The sequence below is a fragment of the Rhincodon typus genome, chromosome 3 (genome assembly GCF_021869965.1).
Source record: "Rhincodon typus isolate 14 chromosome 3, sRhiTyp1.1, whole genome shotgun sequence".
Classification (NCBI taxonomy): domain Eukaryota; kingdom Metazoa; phylum Chordata; class Chondrichthyes; order Orectolobiformes; family Rhincodontidae; genus Rhincodon; species Rhincodon typus.
Genome location: NC_063334.1, coordinates 103,890,542 through 103,909,390, shown reverse-complemented (window position 1 = coordinate 103,909,390; position 18,849 = coordinate 103,890,542). Strand labels below are relative to the sequence as shown.

The 18,849-nt window shown below is 42.8% G+C and overlaps 1 protein-coding gene across 1 annotated transcript in view; it reads left to right on the top strand.

The window, feature by feature from the left end:
- Positions 1 to 217: 217 nt before the first annotated feature.
- The window catches only part of LOC109919526 (toll-like receptor 3), a 20,953-nt gene continuing 2,321 nt past the window's right edge, over positions 218 to 18,849 (top strand). Inside the window, exons 1-4 of the mRNA XM_048593896.1 lie at positions 218 to 426; positions 7,489 to 7,960; positions 16,079 to 16,270; positions 17,593 to 18,837. Of these exons, the coding sequence (XP_048449853.1) occupies positions 7,520 to 7,960; positions 16,079 to 16,270; positions 17,593 to 18,837 (1,878 nt within the window). The 5' untranslated portion in view covers positions 218 to 426; positions 7,489 to 7,519. The remainder of the gene's footprint in view (positions 427 to 7,488; positions 7,961 to 16,078; positions 16,271 to 17,592; positions 18,838 to 18,849) is intronic.

The following is an 18,849-nucleotide window of genomic DNA, read 5'->3' as shown; positions in this document are numbered from 1 at the left end:
TGTTTCAGAACACAAAGGATCGTTGTTTCGCAGTCCTGGAGGAGAGACGCTTTGGGAGTGTCCCTACTGCCTCCTGAAGCTTCATAATTCTCCCAGCAATTGGCTGATGGAGCTGCCAATGCAGGAGATTCTCCAACAGCCTAACAATTCCTCCACATCCCACAATGCCCGCCTCTTCGAAAGTGAAAGTGGCAGAAGGGAAGCGTGACCCAGGATCTAAGCGCCTTAAATAAGATGCCACCACAAACGGCGATTGTACTGTGACTGAGGCTCAGAATGCAGAACGAGGTGTGAGCCAATTTGCTCTCAACGTCTGCAACTCATGTCCAACTTGATCCGCAGGCACTTACGCTGTTGCAGTATGTCCGGACACGGGGCAGTTTGACCAGAAAATGCGGGTTTATTTGCGGCTGACCTGGTGGCAAGGTGAGCTGGAAACTGAGATGAAGCTGCTGCGGTGAGTAAGAACTCAAGGTCAGCTCTTACTCCCGGTGCTTTCGTGGCAGGTCCAATGCATCGCTTCAACCGAGACGACCCTTTCCTTTTTGGCATAAGCTTAGACTTTGAAGTATGCGCCTGTATTACTTTAGATATGTGTATATTTGTGTTGACAGAATTGTAGCTCAAATTGCAGCAGCGCACAAAGGTCCATCTGTTTGGCCCTTCAGTGAGATCAGTGCTATTCTGATGATCCTTGACTCCACTTTTCTGCCTTTTCTCCAGAACATACTCTTTGGAATTTAGAAGAAGGAGGGAGGAATCTGATAGAAATATATAAAATTATGAAGGGAATAGATGAGATAGAAGCAGGGAGGTTGTTTCCACTGGTGGGTGGAACTAAAACAAGGGGGCATACCCTCAGATTTAGGGGAAGCAGATTTAGGACTGAATTGAGAAGGAACTTCTTCACCCAAAAGGTTGTGAATCTGTGGAATTCCCTATCTGGTGAAGCAGCTGAGGCTACCTCATTCAATTTTTTTAAGGCAAAGATAGATAGATTTTTGAACAGTAATCATGGGCTGCGGTGAGGAGGCATGTAAGTGGAGCTGAATCCATGAAAAGATCAACCCTGGTCTGAATGGAGCAGGCTCAAGGGGCCAGATGGCCCACTGCTCCTCCTATTTCTTATGTTCATGTAACCCATGATTCCCTTACCCGGTCAGCAATCCACTTAGTGCCATTCTGTTACCTTTATCCCCTAACCCTGCATATTCTTCCTTTTAAGGTGACAGTGCAGTTCTCTCTAGGATATCTCCATTGAATTTGTCTCCGCTGCCCACTCCAGCAGTGCATTTGGGTCTTGACCTTGTGCTATCTCTTAGCAGCCTTCCTTCATTATGCTTTACCAATTATTTTAAATCTATGCCCTCTCATTCTCGATCCTTTTGTAAGTGGTACCAGCTTCTCCCTGTCTGCTCTGTACAGACCCCATGTGATTTTGAATACTTTTTTTCAGATCTCCTCTCAACCTTCCCCCAGCTGGAAAATGAGATTAGGATATCAGGTTCTTGTTTTTAACAGGAGCAGATTCGATGGGCCAAAGGGCCTTTTTCTGTGCCATAAATCTCTTATGACTCACTGACTAACTTCTCCAATCTATCTTCGTGACTGGAGTTCCTCATCTCTGGAAGCATTCTCATTAATTGTTTCCACACTCATGAGCACTATTTTCCTGTACAATTGTATTTTAACTTATTCTGTCATTTGCATGGAGTTGACTCACATTCCAACTTTGCAGAGCTGTCAAAGCCAACATGGTTCTTTGTGGAGGATATGATGTTTGTATATACACATGTCCAGTTGAGATACAAAGCATTACAAAATATTTACAACAGTAATGCCAAAGAAAATTGCTTTAATTTCATATTGCCACAAATGTCTTTTCAGCAAATCTGAGTTTAAAAGAAAGACCTGGCATTTTTTACAGTGCCTTTTGTGTTTTCAGAATGTCCCAAAACACCACCAGCATTCAATTACTTTTGAAGTATGGCCAGTGTTGTTTTGTAGGCAGCTGTGCAACAGCATATTGTCTTTATATATCACCATTAACATAGTGGAGTTAATTTGCACACAGAAAGGTCCTGCAAACAGCAATGATATGATAGCCTGGGTGATCGGTCTTAGGGTGTTTGAGGATAAATGTCAACCCAAACACATGCCAATTTGAACAGATTTTGGAAAGGAAGATCGTGAAACAAACATGACTGAGTACTTTACTGAGGAGGTAGGTGTGGTAGACAGGGACAGTGTAAATGTGACAATTATGGACCACCAGAAAACATTTAACAACAGGAAATTACCAGAACAGATTAGTTGGCATGAAAATAGGGAAAGGGTAGGAGATTGGAGTTAAAGCAGGTTGGAAGGGAGGAATCAGAGGGCAGAATCACCTGTTGTGCAGGCTCAATTTGTCATTGGGCATTTGATTATGTATTTCTAGCTCATTATGAATGCATGGATGAGTAGCTCAGTGATTCATGCCATGGGAGCCAGCAGGAGGTCAACACCTTTGCTTATGTGATTGAAAATCCTGATGGTACACTTAAATGTCATCTTTAAGGCATGGCCTTCATTCACTGCAAGCCAGCAGCATCACTCAGGCTTTTGCAGCTAAAGTAACATTTGTCCCACACAAATGCCAGGCAATGATCATTTCCAATAAAAGACAATCTAATCACTGCCCATCTGACATTCAGTGGTGTTGTCACCACTAAATCCCCCACTATTAACATCCTTGGGGTTACTATTGACCAGAAACTCAACTGCACACACCTTATAAATACAAGACTTCGAGAGCATGTCAAGGGCTAGGAATACTGCTGCGATAGACTCACCTCCTGACTCTCTAAAGCCTATTCACCATCCACAAGGCACAAGTCAGGAATGTGATCCACTTGCCTGGATGGGTGCAGCTCCAACAACACTGAAGAATCTTGACACCATCCAGGTCAAAGCACCTTGCTTGATTGGCTCCAAATTAATTAACATCTACTCCTTCCACCACCAACACTCAGTCGCATCAGTGTGTACGATGAACAAGGTGCACTGCAAAATTCACCAATGATCCTTAGATGGCACCTTCCAAACCCACAACCACTTCCACCAACAAGGACAAGAGCAGCAGATACAAGGGAACACCATCACCCGCAAGTTCCCCTCCAAACTACTCATCGTCCTGGATTGGAAATACATGACTTTTCTTTCACTGTCATTGGGTCAAAGTCCTGCAGCTTCCTCCCTAAAGGCATCATGGGTTTAGCTACAGCACATGAACTGCAATTGTTCAAGAAGGCAGCTCACCACCACCTTAGAACATAGAACATAGAACATTACAGCGCAGTACAGGCCCTTCGGCCCTCGATGTTGCGCCGACCTGTGAAACCTATCTGAAGCCCATCTAACCTAAACTATTCCATTATCATCCATATGTTTATCCAATGACCATTTAAATGCCCTTAAAGTGGGCGAGTCTACTATTTTTGCAGGCAGGGCATTCCACGCCCTTACTACTCTCTGAGTAAAGAACCTACCTCTGACATCTGTCCTATATCTATCACCCCTCAATTTAAAGCTATGTCCCCTCGTGCTAGCCATCACCATCCGAGGAAAAAGGCTCCCACTGTCCACCCTATCTAATCCTCTGATCATCTTGTATGTCTCTATCAAGTCACCTCTTAACCTTCTTCTCTCTAACGAAAACAGCCTCAAAACCCTCAGCCTTTCCTCATAAGACCTTCCCTCCATACCAGGCAACATCCTGGTAAATCTCCTCTGCACCCTTTCCAATGCTTCCACATCCTTCCTATAATGCGGTGACCAGAACTGTACGCAATACTCCAAGTGCGGCCGCACCAGAGTTTTGTACAGCTGCAACATGACCTCATGGTTCCGAAACTCAATCCCTCTACCAATAAAACCTAACATACTGTACGCCTTCTTAACAACGCTATCAACCTGGGTGGCAACTTTCAGTGATCTATGCACATGGACACCGAGATCTTTCTGCTCATCCACACTACCAAGAATCTTACCATTAGCCCAGTACTCTGTATTCCTGTTACTCCTTCCAAAGTGAATCACCTCACACTTTTCCGCATTAAACTCCATTTGCCACCTCTCAGCCCAGCTCTGCAGCTTATCTATGTCCCTCTGTAACCTGCAACATCCTTCCGCACTATCCACAACTCCACCGGCTTTGGTGTCATCCGCAAATTTACTAACCCATCCTTCTACGCCCTCATCCAGGTCATTTATAAAAATGACAAACAGCAGTGGCCCCAAAACAGATCCTTGAGGTACACCACTAGTAACCTTCTCTAGGGTAACTAGGGATGGGCAACAAATGCTGGCCCAGTCAGCAATACCCATGAGTGAATAAATTTAAAAATTAATCCTGGCCCCTTCCTTCATAGTCAGCCTTCTACTCTTCCCTGGTCAGCTTTCTTCCCTTCTACCCTTTACCAATCTCCTTGATCCATGCCCATTATACTCCAGCCTCTCTCACATGGTGAGCCTCTGTGCCCTTTGCAACTTAGACTATCACCACATGGGCTTGATCATCACCTGACATAGACAAATACTCCCAAAAGGAGATAGAGCAGTGGTTACTCATTCCAAAGTTCAAAAAGCCGATTGATTACTTTGCCTGCTGTAGCCTTTGTTAAGCAGACACGAACCTGAAGCGTGCATTCCTTTTTTGAGGAAAACTTACTTGGGAAGAGGAACTTAATTCTGGTGCACTAGGCTTCTAATGAGCATCCATGAGATGCAAGTACATGCAAAAATGCTTCCTGATGCTTGACATTGGGAATTTCAACCCACCTTTCATATTCTGAGAACTAACACGCAACAGTTCATCTTGTTGTCAGGCTTTTAATTTTTGGTCTCAGTTAAGCTCCCTAACCAGCTTCTTCCTGCTCCTAGACCAGGATAGGATTCCATCTGAGAGAGGGAATTAAGGTCACTTTAGAGTTGTTGGAGGCGGGTTCTGTTCTGGGACTACTCCTATTCACCGTACATTAATGATCAGATACATGCCTAGAGTGAGTGGCCACCAACTAAATAATACACACAGTCATCGAATCAGAGGGCGGCAGAGACGTCACTGAGAGGAATTCTGGGAGACGGTGCAGCTGTCACCACGACTGGTCTGAATATCACAGAGGAATTGGTGTCAAGGAGTGGTTAAACCCTAAATACTACTTTAATGCAGTATTCCTCCCCCACCGCCCCACCTTCTCTAACCAAAAAAAAGGCACTGTGAGGAGATAACAAGGTGTAGAGCTGGATGAACACAGCTGGCCAAGCAGCATCAGAGGAGCAGGAAGGCTGATGTTTCGGGCCTAGACCCTTCTTCAGAGTGTTCATCCAGCTCTACACCTTGTTATCTCAGATTCTCCAGCATCTGCAGTTCCTACTAGCACTGTGAGGAGGACAGGCAAGGTAAGATTTTTTTGGAGATGGCTGTAGTTTGCTCCTCCTGCCAGATGTGGGAATCAGGGACAGTCTGGTGTCCCTGACAACTACATTTGCAGGAAGTGTGACCAGCTGTAGCTCCTCACAGACCACATGGTTCAGTTGGAGAAACAGCTGCACACACTGCAGTGCATACAGGGGGCAGAGAGAGTGATAGACACTAGCTTTAGGGAGCTGGTTACACCACAGGTCCAAATGGGTGACTGCCAGGAGATGCAGGCAGGTAGTGCGGGAGTCTCCTGCGGCTGTTCCCCTCTCAAACAGGTATACCATTTTGGATACCTTTGGAGGGGGAGGGGTAGCCTCTCAGGAGATAGTACAAGCAGCACCTAGGCTTGTGGCACCACAATTGGTTCTGCTGTAGAGCAGGGTGGGGCAAAGTCCAGGTGAGCAATAGCAGTAGGTGGCTCGATAGTCAGGGGCACAGACTGGCATTTCTGTGGCCGTGAACAAGACTCTAAGATAGTGTGTTGCCTCCCTGGTGCCAGGGTCCTGGATGTCTCAGAGTGGGTACAGGACATCCTGAAACAGGAGGGAAAACAGACAGAAGTCATTGTCCATATTGGCACAAATGACATAGGAAGGAAGAAGGAAGAGGTCCTGCAAGGGCAATTCACGGAGTTATGTACGGAGTTAAAACACAGGACTACCAGGGTAAATAATCTCAGGATTACTACCCGTGCCACGGGCTAGTGCGGCTAAGAGAGAGAGTACAGTTGAACATGTGCCTACTAAGCTGGGATAGGAGGAAGGGCTTTAGATATATTCTGTTCAAGAAGGACGGGTTGCACCTGAACTGGAGGGGCACCAATATCCTGGGTGGGAGGTTTGCTAGAGCTCTTCGGGAAGGTTTATTGAGTGAGTGGGCAAAGGTCTGGCAGATGGAATACAATGTAAATAAATGTGAAGTCATACAGTTTGGTAGGAGTAATAGTAAAAAGGATTATTACTTGAATGGTAAAAAGTTGCAGCATGCTGCTATGCAGAGGGACCTGGGTGTCCTTGTGCATGAATCACAGAAGGTAGGTCTGCAGGTACAACAAGTAATTAGGAAGGCAAATGGAATTTTGTCCTTCATTGCTAAAGGGATTGAAATTAAAAGCAGAGAGGTTATGTTGCAGCTGTACAAGGTGCTGGTGAGGCCACTCCTGGAGTACTGTGTGCAGTTTTGGTCTCCTTACTTGAAAAAGGATGTACTGGCACTGGAGGGGGTGCAAAGGAGGTTCACTGGGTTGATTCCGGAGTTGAGGGGGTTGGTTTATGAGGAGAGACTGAGTAGATTGGGATTATATTCATTGGAATTCAGAAGATTGAGGGGGGATCTTATAGAAACATATAAAATTATGAAGGGAATAGATAAGATAGAAGTAGAGAGGATGTTTCCACTGGCAGGTGAAGCTAGGACAAGAGGGCATAGCCTCAAGATTAGAGGGAGCAGATTTAGGACCGAATTGAGAGGGAACTTCTTCACCCAGAGGGTTGTTAATCTATGGAATTCCTTGCCCAGTGAAGTAGTTGACGCTACTTCAGTAAACATTTTTAAGGATAAGGTAGATTTTTTTTGAACAATAAAGGAATTAAGGGATACGGTGAGAACGTGGGTAAGTGGATCTGAGTCCACGAAAAGATCAGCCATGATCTTATTGAATGGCGGAGCAGGCTCGAAGGGCCAGACGGCCTACTCCTGCCCCTAGTTCTTATGTTCTTAAACCAGTGTGGCAGTGGGAACCGGTACAACAGGGCAGTAAGTGCAGGGACTGGTGACAAAGGAGAGACTGAGATATGATATCCAGTGGAAGTCAGGTTAAAGGAGGCCGTACATTTTCTCATTTGAATCCATTATTTTAAATGTGTTGTGTCATTATTTATGAAGTTTTACTTTGCTCTGTGATGCTTTCATTCAAAAAACCTTTTACAATAGCAATCAATTTTGATTACATGCCATGGGCACAATTTAAACACAATTTGAACTAAGAGACTGCAATGTTAACATGTGTTCCTTTTTTTGTGTAGAACAAAAGCTTGAAGATTTCCCATTTGAAGAATGAAAATGTATTTCCAGGCTATCACCTTGTATTTTGCATTTGCCATATGGTATTATGGTGCTCGAGCCTCTGGAACTCAGTGTAAAATACAGGATCTGGTTGTGGATTGTCGTCACTTAAAGCTCTCAAGCGTCCCTTCTGACCTTCCAGTCAACATCACAGTGCTAAATCTCTCCCATAACCAACTGAAGCACTTGCCAGCTTCTGCACTGTCTCGGTACAGTCAGCTTCAAGCTTTGGATTCTGGCTATAATGTCATTACTAAAATCGAAGAAAACCTTTGCAAAGTTCTTCCATTCCTACAAACGCTGGGGCTTGAACACAATCAGTTGTCTCAGTTGTCTGTACATTACTTCTCGTACTGTAGCAACCTGACTGAGCTGTACATACAGTTCAATAGAATCAAGGAGATCACAGGCGACCCTTTCACAAATCTTCAGGTGAGAGTTAGTACGTCGACAGCTGGCTTTAAAAAGAATGTAATAATACTCTTGAAGAATATAGAGAAAGTAGGAAGGAACTCAAACAGGGAGTTGGGAGGACTAAAAGAGGCTATGAAATGTCTTGACCAGCAGGGTTAAGAAGAATTCCAAGGCATTTTATACATGTATTAGGAGCAAGATCGTAGCTAGGGAAAGAGTAGGCTCACTCAAGGATAAAGGAGGAAGGTTATATTTGGAGCCAGAGGAAATATGTGACATCCTTACTGAGTACTTTACATCCGTATTCACCAAAGAGACAGACATGACAGATGTTGAGGTTAGGAAAAAGTATGTGAATACTCTTGGGCAGATCAACATAATGAAGGAGGAAGTGTTGGGTGACATTGAAATACATTAAGGTAGACAAGTCCCCAGGGCCAGACAGGATCTATCCCAGGATACTGTGGGAGTCAAGAAAGGAAATAGCTGGGGCCCTAATAGATATTGTTACATCCTCTTTGGCCTCAGGTGAGGTTCCAGAGGACTGGAGAATGTCCAATGTTGTTCCTTTGTTTAAGAAGGAAAACAGAGATGTTCCAAGTAATTACTTGCTGGTGAGCCTGATGTCAGTGGTGGGGAAGCTGTTGGAGAAAATACTGATACAGGATTTATTCACATTTGGAAGAAAATAGACTTGTTAGTGATGGTATGTGTAGGGAAGGTCAAGTCTCACCAACTTGGTAGTCAGTGGCTTTTTCCCAGGGTGGAAAGGTCGACTACAAGAGGGCACAGATTCAGTTTGAGAGGGGGAAAGTTTAGGGCAGAAGTGCAAGGAAAATTTTTCACACAGAGGGTGGTGGGTGCCTGGAACATACTGCCAGTGGAGATGGTGAAAGCAGGCATGTTAGCAACATTTGAGGTGTATCTTGACAGCCGCACACACGTAAGGCCAACAGAAGGATAGAAACCATGCATGGGCGATTAGTAGCAGGTCTAAATAAGGATTAGGAATTGGTGCAGGCTTATTGGGCCGAAGGGCCTGTTTATGTGCTGTATTGTATTGTATTTTATTAATATCGTATTTATTTTGCAGCACCTCTCACAAAACCACTTTCTTATAATTGCTCGTCATTAACGCATCTGTCCACCTTGCACATCCAAAGTTACTTGATAGTTTCACTAAGTTGTAGAGGGTATCATGAATATTTTAACCTTGCAGTCCAGCAGCATCAGAAAACTCTGCCTCCACTGCAGTGTTACTGTCAACAATGACTCGCAGTTGGATGTGCTAATCTTCTACATACACCTCCAGTGGAAGCACACTGCTGAACGATAAGCTTTTGTGTTGAAAATTTAGACCTTAACTATTTGGGATGAATTCTATAATGCATCATGGGTTATGAAACTATCGAAACCTTGTGGATACAACACACAAGTAATAGTGTTTGCACAGCAGTTAAAGAATGAATAACTAGGCGTCAGTTAAGGGTGTGGTTAAGGAAAACTATGAAATTCGTTTGTGTTGAATTGATTCAGCACATTTCCTTGTGTGTTTAGTAATAATGACTCATAGAACGTAGCATACCAACTTCAGTAATGCAGCCTCATCATAATCTCCAACTCCATTTTGATTTTCTTTGCTGGTTCACTTTTTTTCACCTTATCTCTGCCTGATTACCTTCTCTTTATTTTCCAACAGTAGACTTATAAAGTTGTACAGCATGGAAACAGACCTTTAAGTTCAACTCATCCATGCCGACCAGATATCCTAAATTAATCTAGTTCCATTTGCTAGCATTTGGCCTATATCCCTTTAAATCCTTCCTATTCATGTACCCATCCAGATGTATTTTAGATGTTGTAATTGTACAAGCCTCCATCACTTCTCCTGGCAGCTCATTCCATACACGCACCACCCTCTGCTTGAAAAGGTTGTCCCTTTTTAAGACTGAGATAGATAGGTTCTTGATTATCAAGGGGATCAAGGGTTATGGGGAGAAAGCAGGAGAATGGGGTTGAGGAACTTATCAGCCATGATTGAATGGCGGAGCAGACTCGGTGGACCGAATGGCCTAATTTCTGCTCCTATGTCTTATGGTCTTATGGTCTTTTAAAACTTTTCCCTCTCACCTACAACCTATGCCCTCTAGTTTTGGACTCCCCTACCCTGGGAAAAAGACTTTGGCTATTCACCCTATCCATGCCCCTCATGATTTTATAAACCTCTATAAGGTCACCCTTCAGTTTCCGATGCTCCAGGGAAAACAGCCCCAGCTATTCAGCCTCTCCCTATGGCTCAAACCTTCTAACCCTGGCAACATTCTTTTAAACCATTTCTGAACCCTTTCAAGTTTAACAGCATCTTTCCCATAGCAGGGAGACCAGAATTGAGCACAGTGTTCCAAAAATAGCTGAACCAATGTCCTGTACAGCCACAACGTGACCTCCCAACTCCTATAGTCAATGCACTGATCAATAAAGTTGTGTACCAAACGCCTTTTTCACTACCCTGTCTACGTGTGACTCCACTTTAAAGGAACTATGAACTTGCACCTCAAGGTCTCTTTGTTCGACAATGCTCCCCAGGACCTTACCGTTAAGTGCATAAGTCTGTCCTGATTTGCCTTACCAAAACATCTCACGTTTATCTGAATTAAACTCCATCTGCCACTCCTCAGCCCATTGGCCCATTTCATCAAGGTCCCATTGTACTCTGAGATAACCTTCTTTACTGTGCACTACACAACCAATTTTGGTGTCATCTGCAAACTTACTAATCATACCTCCTATCTTCACATCCAAATCATTTATATAAATGACAAAAAGTGGTGGACCCAACATCAATCCTTATGGCACATTGTACGTCACAAGCCTTCAGTCCAAAAATAACCTTCCACCACCAGTCTCTGTCCCCTAAATTCAAGCCAATTTTGTATCCAAATTGCTAGCTCTCCCTGAATTCCATGTGATCTAATCTTGCCAAGCAGTCTACCATATGGAATCTTGTCAAATGCCTTGCTGAAGTCCATATAGACAATGTACACTGCTCTGCCTTCATCAATTTTCTTTGTCACTTCTTCAAAAAACTCAATCCAGTTAGTGAGACACGATTTCCCACATCCAAATCTCTGTTGACTATCCGTAATCAGTCTTTGCCCTTCCAAATTCATGTAAATCCTGTCCCTCAGAATCCCCTCACTGGTCTATAGTTCCCTGGGTTTTCCTTATAGCCTTTCCTCCAGTCTTCCGGCACCTCACCCGTGGCTATCGATGATACAAGTATCTCAGCAAAGGGCCTAGCAATTGCTTCCCTAGCTTCCCACAGAGTTCGAGGGTACACCTTATCAGGTCCTAGGGATTTATGCACTTTTATGCATTTTAAGATATCCAGTTACTTCTCCTCTGTAATATGGACACTTTTCAAGATGTCGCTATTTATTTCTTCAAGCTTTCTACCTTCCATATCCTTCTCCACAGTAAATACTGACGCAAAATACTCATTTAGTATCTCACCCGTCTTCTGTGGTTCCACACATTGACAGCCTTGCTGATCTTTAAGGGGCCCTATTCTCTCCCTAGTTACTCTTTTGTCCTTATTGTATTTGTAGAATCTCTTTGGATTCCCCTTAACCCTATTTGCCAAAGCTATCTCATGTCCCATTTTTGCTGTCCTGAATTCTACTCCTCTTGGGATTCGCTCCATCTCTGCTGTCTCTACCTGACATATGCCTCCTTCTTTTTCTTGACCAGAACCTCAATATCTCTAGTCATCCAGCATTCCCAACACCTACCAGCCTTGCCCTTCACCCTAACAGGAACATACTGTCTCTGGACTCTTGTTATCTCATTTTTGAAGACTTTCCAGCCGTCCCTTTACCTGCAAACAGCCTCTCCCAATCAACTTTTGAAAGTTCTTGCCTAGTACCATCAAAATTGGCCTTACTCCAACTTGGAACTGTAACTTTTAGATCAGGTCTATTCCTTTTCCATAACTATTTTAAAAACAATAGAATTATGATCGCTGGCCCCAAAGTGCTCCCCCACTGACACCTCAGTCACTTGTCCTGCCTTATTTGCCAAGAGAAAGTCAGGTTTTGCTTCTTCTCTAGATCAAGATCCTGACATTCACACCCCCTTAATGTTTTGTTTCTTTCCGTGTGCCTCTGCCACTCCCTTTGTCATTGCCGCCATGAAGCCTTTTGTAATTCAGTCTCTCTTGCCTTTTACCTTTAACATTATAAATGACATAGAACATGGTGTATAAGGCACATTATGGCTGTCCTTTTCTGTATTACACAGCTACATTATAGGTAAGCCCATCAAACCCAGGCCTATTTATTTTAATGGAGCATCTTAGCTTTGGCCATTTGGCGAAGGATTGGATCACCCTCTACAAAGCAAATGCAACTGGCTAAGTGCGCAGCATACACACATGCAGGCTCTGAAATGAGGTCGTTGTTGAGTAAGAGCAGTTTTGTGTCTTCTTCAGTTCCCTGCTAAGACGCAAAGGAAGCCATTCAGTCCATCATGCCTGCACTGGTTCTGTTACCTAGTGCCAATCCCCCATTTTTTCTCTGTATGCCTATGCATCATTTCTATCCAATTAATCATCCAATACCCTCTTGAATGCCTCAATAGAATCTGCCTCCTTCACATTTCCAGGCAGTGCTTTCCAGACCCTAATTACGCACTGTGTGAAAATGTTCTTTTTCAGATCACCCTTGCTGCGTTTTCACATCCCTTTAAATCTATGCCCTCTCATCATATTTTCTTTTGAGTAGGAACAGTTTCTTCCCTATTTAATCTATCTAGCCCACTCACAATTTTGAAAATCTCTATCAAATCTCCTCTCAGCCTTCAAGTCTCCAAGGAGAACAGTCCCAACTTCTTCAATCTATCCTCATAACTGAAGTTTCTCATCCCTGGAGCCATTCTTGTAAATCGCTCCTGCACCTCTACAATACATTTATACATTTTGATAATTCATGTATTTGCTGGTTGCTGCTGTCTTCATTCAGGAAGAAAGAAGGACTTATAGCACCTCATCACATTTCTCATCAATACCCCAAAACATTTTTCAAACGTTGAACTGACTTCAGAAGTAACCACAATTGTTAGGTAGGGCTGAACGTTTCAAAACGGGGTTGCTCAGGACCCCAAGTGTGTGGTGAGCTGCGAGGCATCATTGACCACCAGGGAACTATGATGGAGCTGTGCTCCAAATCTAACAAATAGTGCTGTATTCCCACCCATTCCCAACCATTTTCTGAAGAAGGGTCCAGACCCGAAAAGTCAGCTTTCCTGCTCCTCTGATGCTGCTTGGCCTGCTGTGTTCATTCAGCTCTACACCTTGTTATCTCAGATTCTCCAGCATCAGCAGTTCCCACTATCTCCATCATTTATGCATGCATTTAATGCAATTAAAGATCTTGAAACACACAGCATTACAAAGTTTCAACCTATTTCCCGGTATTATCTATTACAGAACTTCAACTCCAGAGAAATTGCACCCCTATCTCAATTCCTTATTTAACTGATTCCTGACAGTGTCTTTGCCATGGATTATGGAGACAATTCAATGAGTCATCACCAAATCCCCAGACATGATCTCTTTCACAACCCTGGCAGCCTATGCCTTCTCAGTTTTAATAACCTGTTTCTGTAGCTGTGTGGCATGGCGCCTGGCTCTCTGTGGTGGCCATACTCAGTCTGAGCTGTAAATAATTTTTTAACTTCTCACTTTTCCAGCCCAAATTGCTGGGCCATTTTAAAGCTTCCCCAGGCCCAACAAGAATTTTAAGCTTTATTCATGGAACTTCTGGTCTTTGTTTACTCACCACAGAAATCTGAGTTGGGGTGCCTCCCACATACCACCATCTCACAATGCAACCTCCATCCACTTTGGAGTTACTACATTTCCTTCTCCAGGGAGTCATAACTCCCCCGTTGCAGTGCATCTCTCACTCTTATCTGAAATGTTTTTGCCCTTTCATTGGAGTTTTCTTTTGCGTGACAATTGGCATGAGGGTTTCTTCTGTAAGGTTCTTAAATCTTCAGCTCATCCCTGTCCTGACTATGTTGTGTGAACAGGTGACTTCAAATGGATTCTGAAGAACTCACACCATTGATCACCATGTTGAATCCACACGACTGCTCGCCGTGTCATATGTGTTTGTTTGCTCATTGTGCAATATGAGCTGCTGTTCTTGATAAAAGTTACTGCTCCTATTGTATAAGTGTAGGAAACTACAGGACGTGCTTGGTCTAGCACTGATGAGGAAAGCCACTTCCTGGTCTAACTAGAAGAGTTTCTTGTTTATAACACAGTATTGTTTATGACATGTTAGCAACAGGGTACATTGGTATTTTTACAGAGACCTTGAGAACAAGATGTTGGGTCGCATTCTTTCGCGATCGTAAGCAGCGCTGCTCAGAAACCAATATGATATTTTCATAGCAGATGGTGTTTATTGGAAATTCTCAATATTAAACCTTTTAAACCCATTTACAACAGAATAGACAATAATGCCACAATTGTTGTAATAATCTGCACTTAATTGATCAATTGTTGTTTTGAAAATCACCTTCTGATTCAAACATGCACATCACCCAAGGGGAAAGTAGGGAAATCAAGGGTTGTGAAGAAAGGACAGGAAAGTGGACGTGAGGAGTTTTGGATCAACCATGATCCTATTGAATAGCACAGCCGGCTCGAGGGGCCATATTTCTTATGGTCTTATGATTGCTATTTTTGCAGCAGCCACAGACTTCTCTGTGCCATGTTCTCATGCAAGGTTGTCCAGCCTCTGATTAGACAGCTACTTGTGGCAGGCAGAAACGTTGCATACACCCCCCGTGTCACACTTCGTCCTGGAGGTGCCTGATTCCATACAAAGCTCCATCATTGCCCTCAGAACTGTCCCATTGACAGAAATTACTTAGGGCCTCCTGTGGAAGAGGTAAGTTTGATCTCTCGCAGATCTTCGGCTGTCAGATTAGAATCTATTGTCAATAGAAGATTTAAAGCTCTTTGCAAAGAAGCAAATGTGAGGCGTGAAAAACAACTTCACACATCAAGTGGATCAGGTCTGGAGTGCACTGCTTGGAAATGTGGTGCAGGCAGGTCCAATTGGAGTGTTCAAGACAGCATTAGATGATTATTAAAATAAAAGTAATGTGCAGGGTTATGGGGAAAAGGCAGGAGATTGATACTCAAAATGCTCAGAGAGCTAGTACAAACGCAGTGAACTGAATGGCCTGTTCTGCAGCATCACAATTCTGTGATTCCACACTCTAGGTATGTGTTACACTCCCACCCACTGGCAGAAAGTAGGAACTGCAGCACTGAGGTGTCACAGTTTCTGATTGCAGTCATTTGATGGAGCTATATAATTTCATATTCATTCCAGACCTAACATAATTAACCAAAGATGTGACTTGTTTTATATTCAGGAAAATCAATCCCCTTAGGTTTTGTTATTAATTTGGTAGCAAATATAAAGCAACAATGCACGTTAAAAGAATGCTGAATGTCTTAAATAAAGAGAAAATTATTTGCAGATGGGTCAGCATTTGTGATGAAAACAAGTCAGTCTGTGCTGCTGCAGCAATCCTGAAACAAATGAGAGGAACCAAAGAGGATGTGCAGCAGAGACAAGGCGGCGTAAAACTGAAACAAAAACAGGAGAAGCTTGCCAAAGTGGAGTGTCATCCAGCAGCCCAAAAATGTCAAAACAAGTAGGCAGATACGATCAGTTAGAAAAATGGGGAGGAAAGAGGAATGTGTTGTCTAAGATATCTGATTTTATCTAAATATCCTGGGAATATAGTTGGGGGCATTTAGCTAGACGTGATACAATGAGGTGGGAGGGTACAAATATTCCCTCCAGACGTGGTCTAGACTCCAGCCACCAGGGAAGTTCTGGGCCAGGCTCAAACGACCAAGGGTTTCATAACTCCAATTTTTCTCCTGAGCTTTGCACTCAGGTAACTGACCATTCCCTGCAGGTAAAGGTCAGAAAAATCAATCCTGTTCTCATGAACCAAATTTGACTGCTGATCGAACTGAGATAGGAATGAGCAGTATTTAAAATTGATCCTGCACTAACTGAGTGATCATATGTTTCTCTTTTAAAGGAGTTGACAGTCCTGGATGTGTCTCACAATAAATTGGCTTCTGCCAAACTGGGAACTGAACCACAGTTGCAAAAGCTGCAAAGATTGGTGCTGTCTGCAAACAAAATCACACAGTTAAAGAATGATGATTTTGATTTCCTCAACACCAGCACACTGTACCAGCTGGATTTGTCATCCAACAGCATTGCTGAGGTATTGGTGTTTTGTGCTGGCAGTCGGTCTGTGGTCATGTTTTACACCTGATTGCTTTGAAGAATAGGGCAAAGTCATGTATAAACTGTGAAGCAAGCCCAATTAAAACTGCCATATTTCAGCGCCGGCAGAATGCTGCCTAGTGGAAGGCAATACAGAAATGAAGATTTGCAAAAACTGGGTCTTTTCAATAGTCAGTGTGACAGAAGTCTTTAACATTCTGAAAATAGATACGTGCGAGTTGTCTCTAGTAATTGAGGGATCAAGATACCAGAGTAAATGTGAGAGATGTTGAATAGAAAGCAAAGGGGGTTCCTTGATACAGAGAGGCTGGGGAACTCAATTGCAGAATTAGTGGTTGAAGCAGAAAATATAAGTGTTCAAGAATAAACTAGATAGGTAGCTGAAGGGAAAGAAGTTAAAAGGCTAGGTGAGCAGATGGGTAAATATGTTTGGACGACTTACACTCATCTGAACAACCAATCATTGGTATCATAGCAAAGAGGTGGTGGAGGTAATGAAAGGAAATGACTGAAAATCTTGATAGAAAAGAAAGACAAGGTAGTTCAAGAGGCAGAGAAAGCAATGAATAGCAGAGGCAAGTAAGAGGTAAAACTGAAGTGAAACCAGATGGCTGATCACCTCTTTTCAAAAGCTGTAATAGATGGGCAATAAATCCTGCCTGAACCAGTAACCTTAAAGACCCCATGAAGGAATACATTTAAAAGAAGCTCCCAAAATCAAGTGCAGTCCAGCAGCTTTAAAAACAATAGGTTAATAGCAAAGTGGGAAGGATAGACTGACAGATAGCACAGATAAATTGGGCTGAATGGTCTGTTCCTATGTTGTAAATTGTGTGTATCTCTGTACACAGGGATACTCTGAGAGCTGCTTCTTTCTGAAAAAGAATGCATTGATGGTAATTTATGAAGAGCTTTTTTTTAAACAGGACCATTGTTTACTAAGGCCCACACAACATTTGTTTGTAAGGGACAATTTATATTCCATTTATTAACCTCAATTGTTTTGAGACTAGCTTTACAATCCAGTATTATTAATTAAATTTAAACTCTACAAGTTGCTGTGGGGTGGAATCTGAACTGATGAACGCAGGATAGTAGCCTGGATTCCCCCTAAAGCCACTAGACATTGTCACTCCAGCATCTCGTCCCTGCAGTGGTCCGAGTAGATCCATCAGCACACTAGGCCTCTGGATTATTAGCCATTACTAAACCAGCATCTCCCCCCAATATTTGCATTTGTGTGGCTCAAAAACATGCGAGTAGAAATGAACAATGTGTTTCTCTTTTGCTTTTTTCCAGTTTGAACCTGGTTGTTTCCGCAAAATTGGAAGTTTACACGGTCTACTTTTGGACAATGTTGTTCTCTCTTCCAGACTTGCTAAGCAACTCTGTGGAGCATTGTCACACACTGACATTGCTGAGCTTTCTTTAAGGAACACCCACCTGAAAATAGAGAGGTCAACTTTTGCTGAATTAAACAAAACAAACTTGACAGTTCTTGATCTGTCAAACAACAGGTTAACTATGCTGCAAAATAATTCATTTCAGTGGCTGCACAGCTTGGAGTATCTTCAGCTTGAAAACAACAGCATTAAACATGTCATCCCAAAAACATTTGCTGGATTGGAAAATTTGAGGTATTTGAACTTGAAGAAAGGCCTCACCCAAGCAGAATCTGTCATTGATGATTACTCATTTCAGGAGTTGGGAAACCTAGTGGAACTCAATCTAGAATACAATAATATTGCACGTATTAAAGCACATACTTTCTCAGGCTTGAGAAGTCTGAAATTCCTTAGCCTGTATAAGGCATCTGTGGTGGATCTAAACACTATCACTAATGAAACTTTCATGTCACTTGCAGAGTCTCCCCTTGTCAGTTTGAACCTCACAAAAACAAAAATTTCAAAACTGCAGCCTGGAGCTTTTTCCTGGTTAAAGAAACTGAAGAAGCTGGATATAGGTCTCAATTCCATCGCTCAGATCCTAACAGGAGAGGAATTTCGAGGTCTAACTGAGATAGAGGTGATATATCTGTCGTATAACTCGAAATTGATTTTGTCTTCAAAATCCTTTATACATGTCCCTTCTCTAAAAATCTTGATGCTTAGCAAATCAGCAATTGTCTCATTGAGTCTTGAACCTTCGCCATTTGATTGCATTAAGAATCTCACTGTCCTTGACCTCAGCAACAATAATTTAGCCAATTTAGATAAGGATGTTTTCCGTGAGCTTCAGCAGCTTCAAGTTTTAAAGTTACAACACAATAACTTGGCACGGCTCTGGAAGAGTGTTAATCCTGGAGGTCCAGTTCTTTATCTAAGTGGTTTAAAAGAGCTTCAGATTCTGGATTTGCAATCCAATGGGTTAGATGAGCTCCCAGAGAAAGCTTTTCAAGGATTGTATAAACTGAATAATTTGGATTTAAGCTTGAACAACTTAAACTTTCTTCCAGATGTTGTATTTGATGACTTGAAGTCTCTCAAATTGCTTCATGTACAGAAAAATCTGATTACATCTGTTGAAAAAGATGTTTTCAACCAAGTATTTAATAAC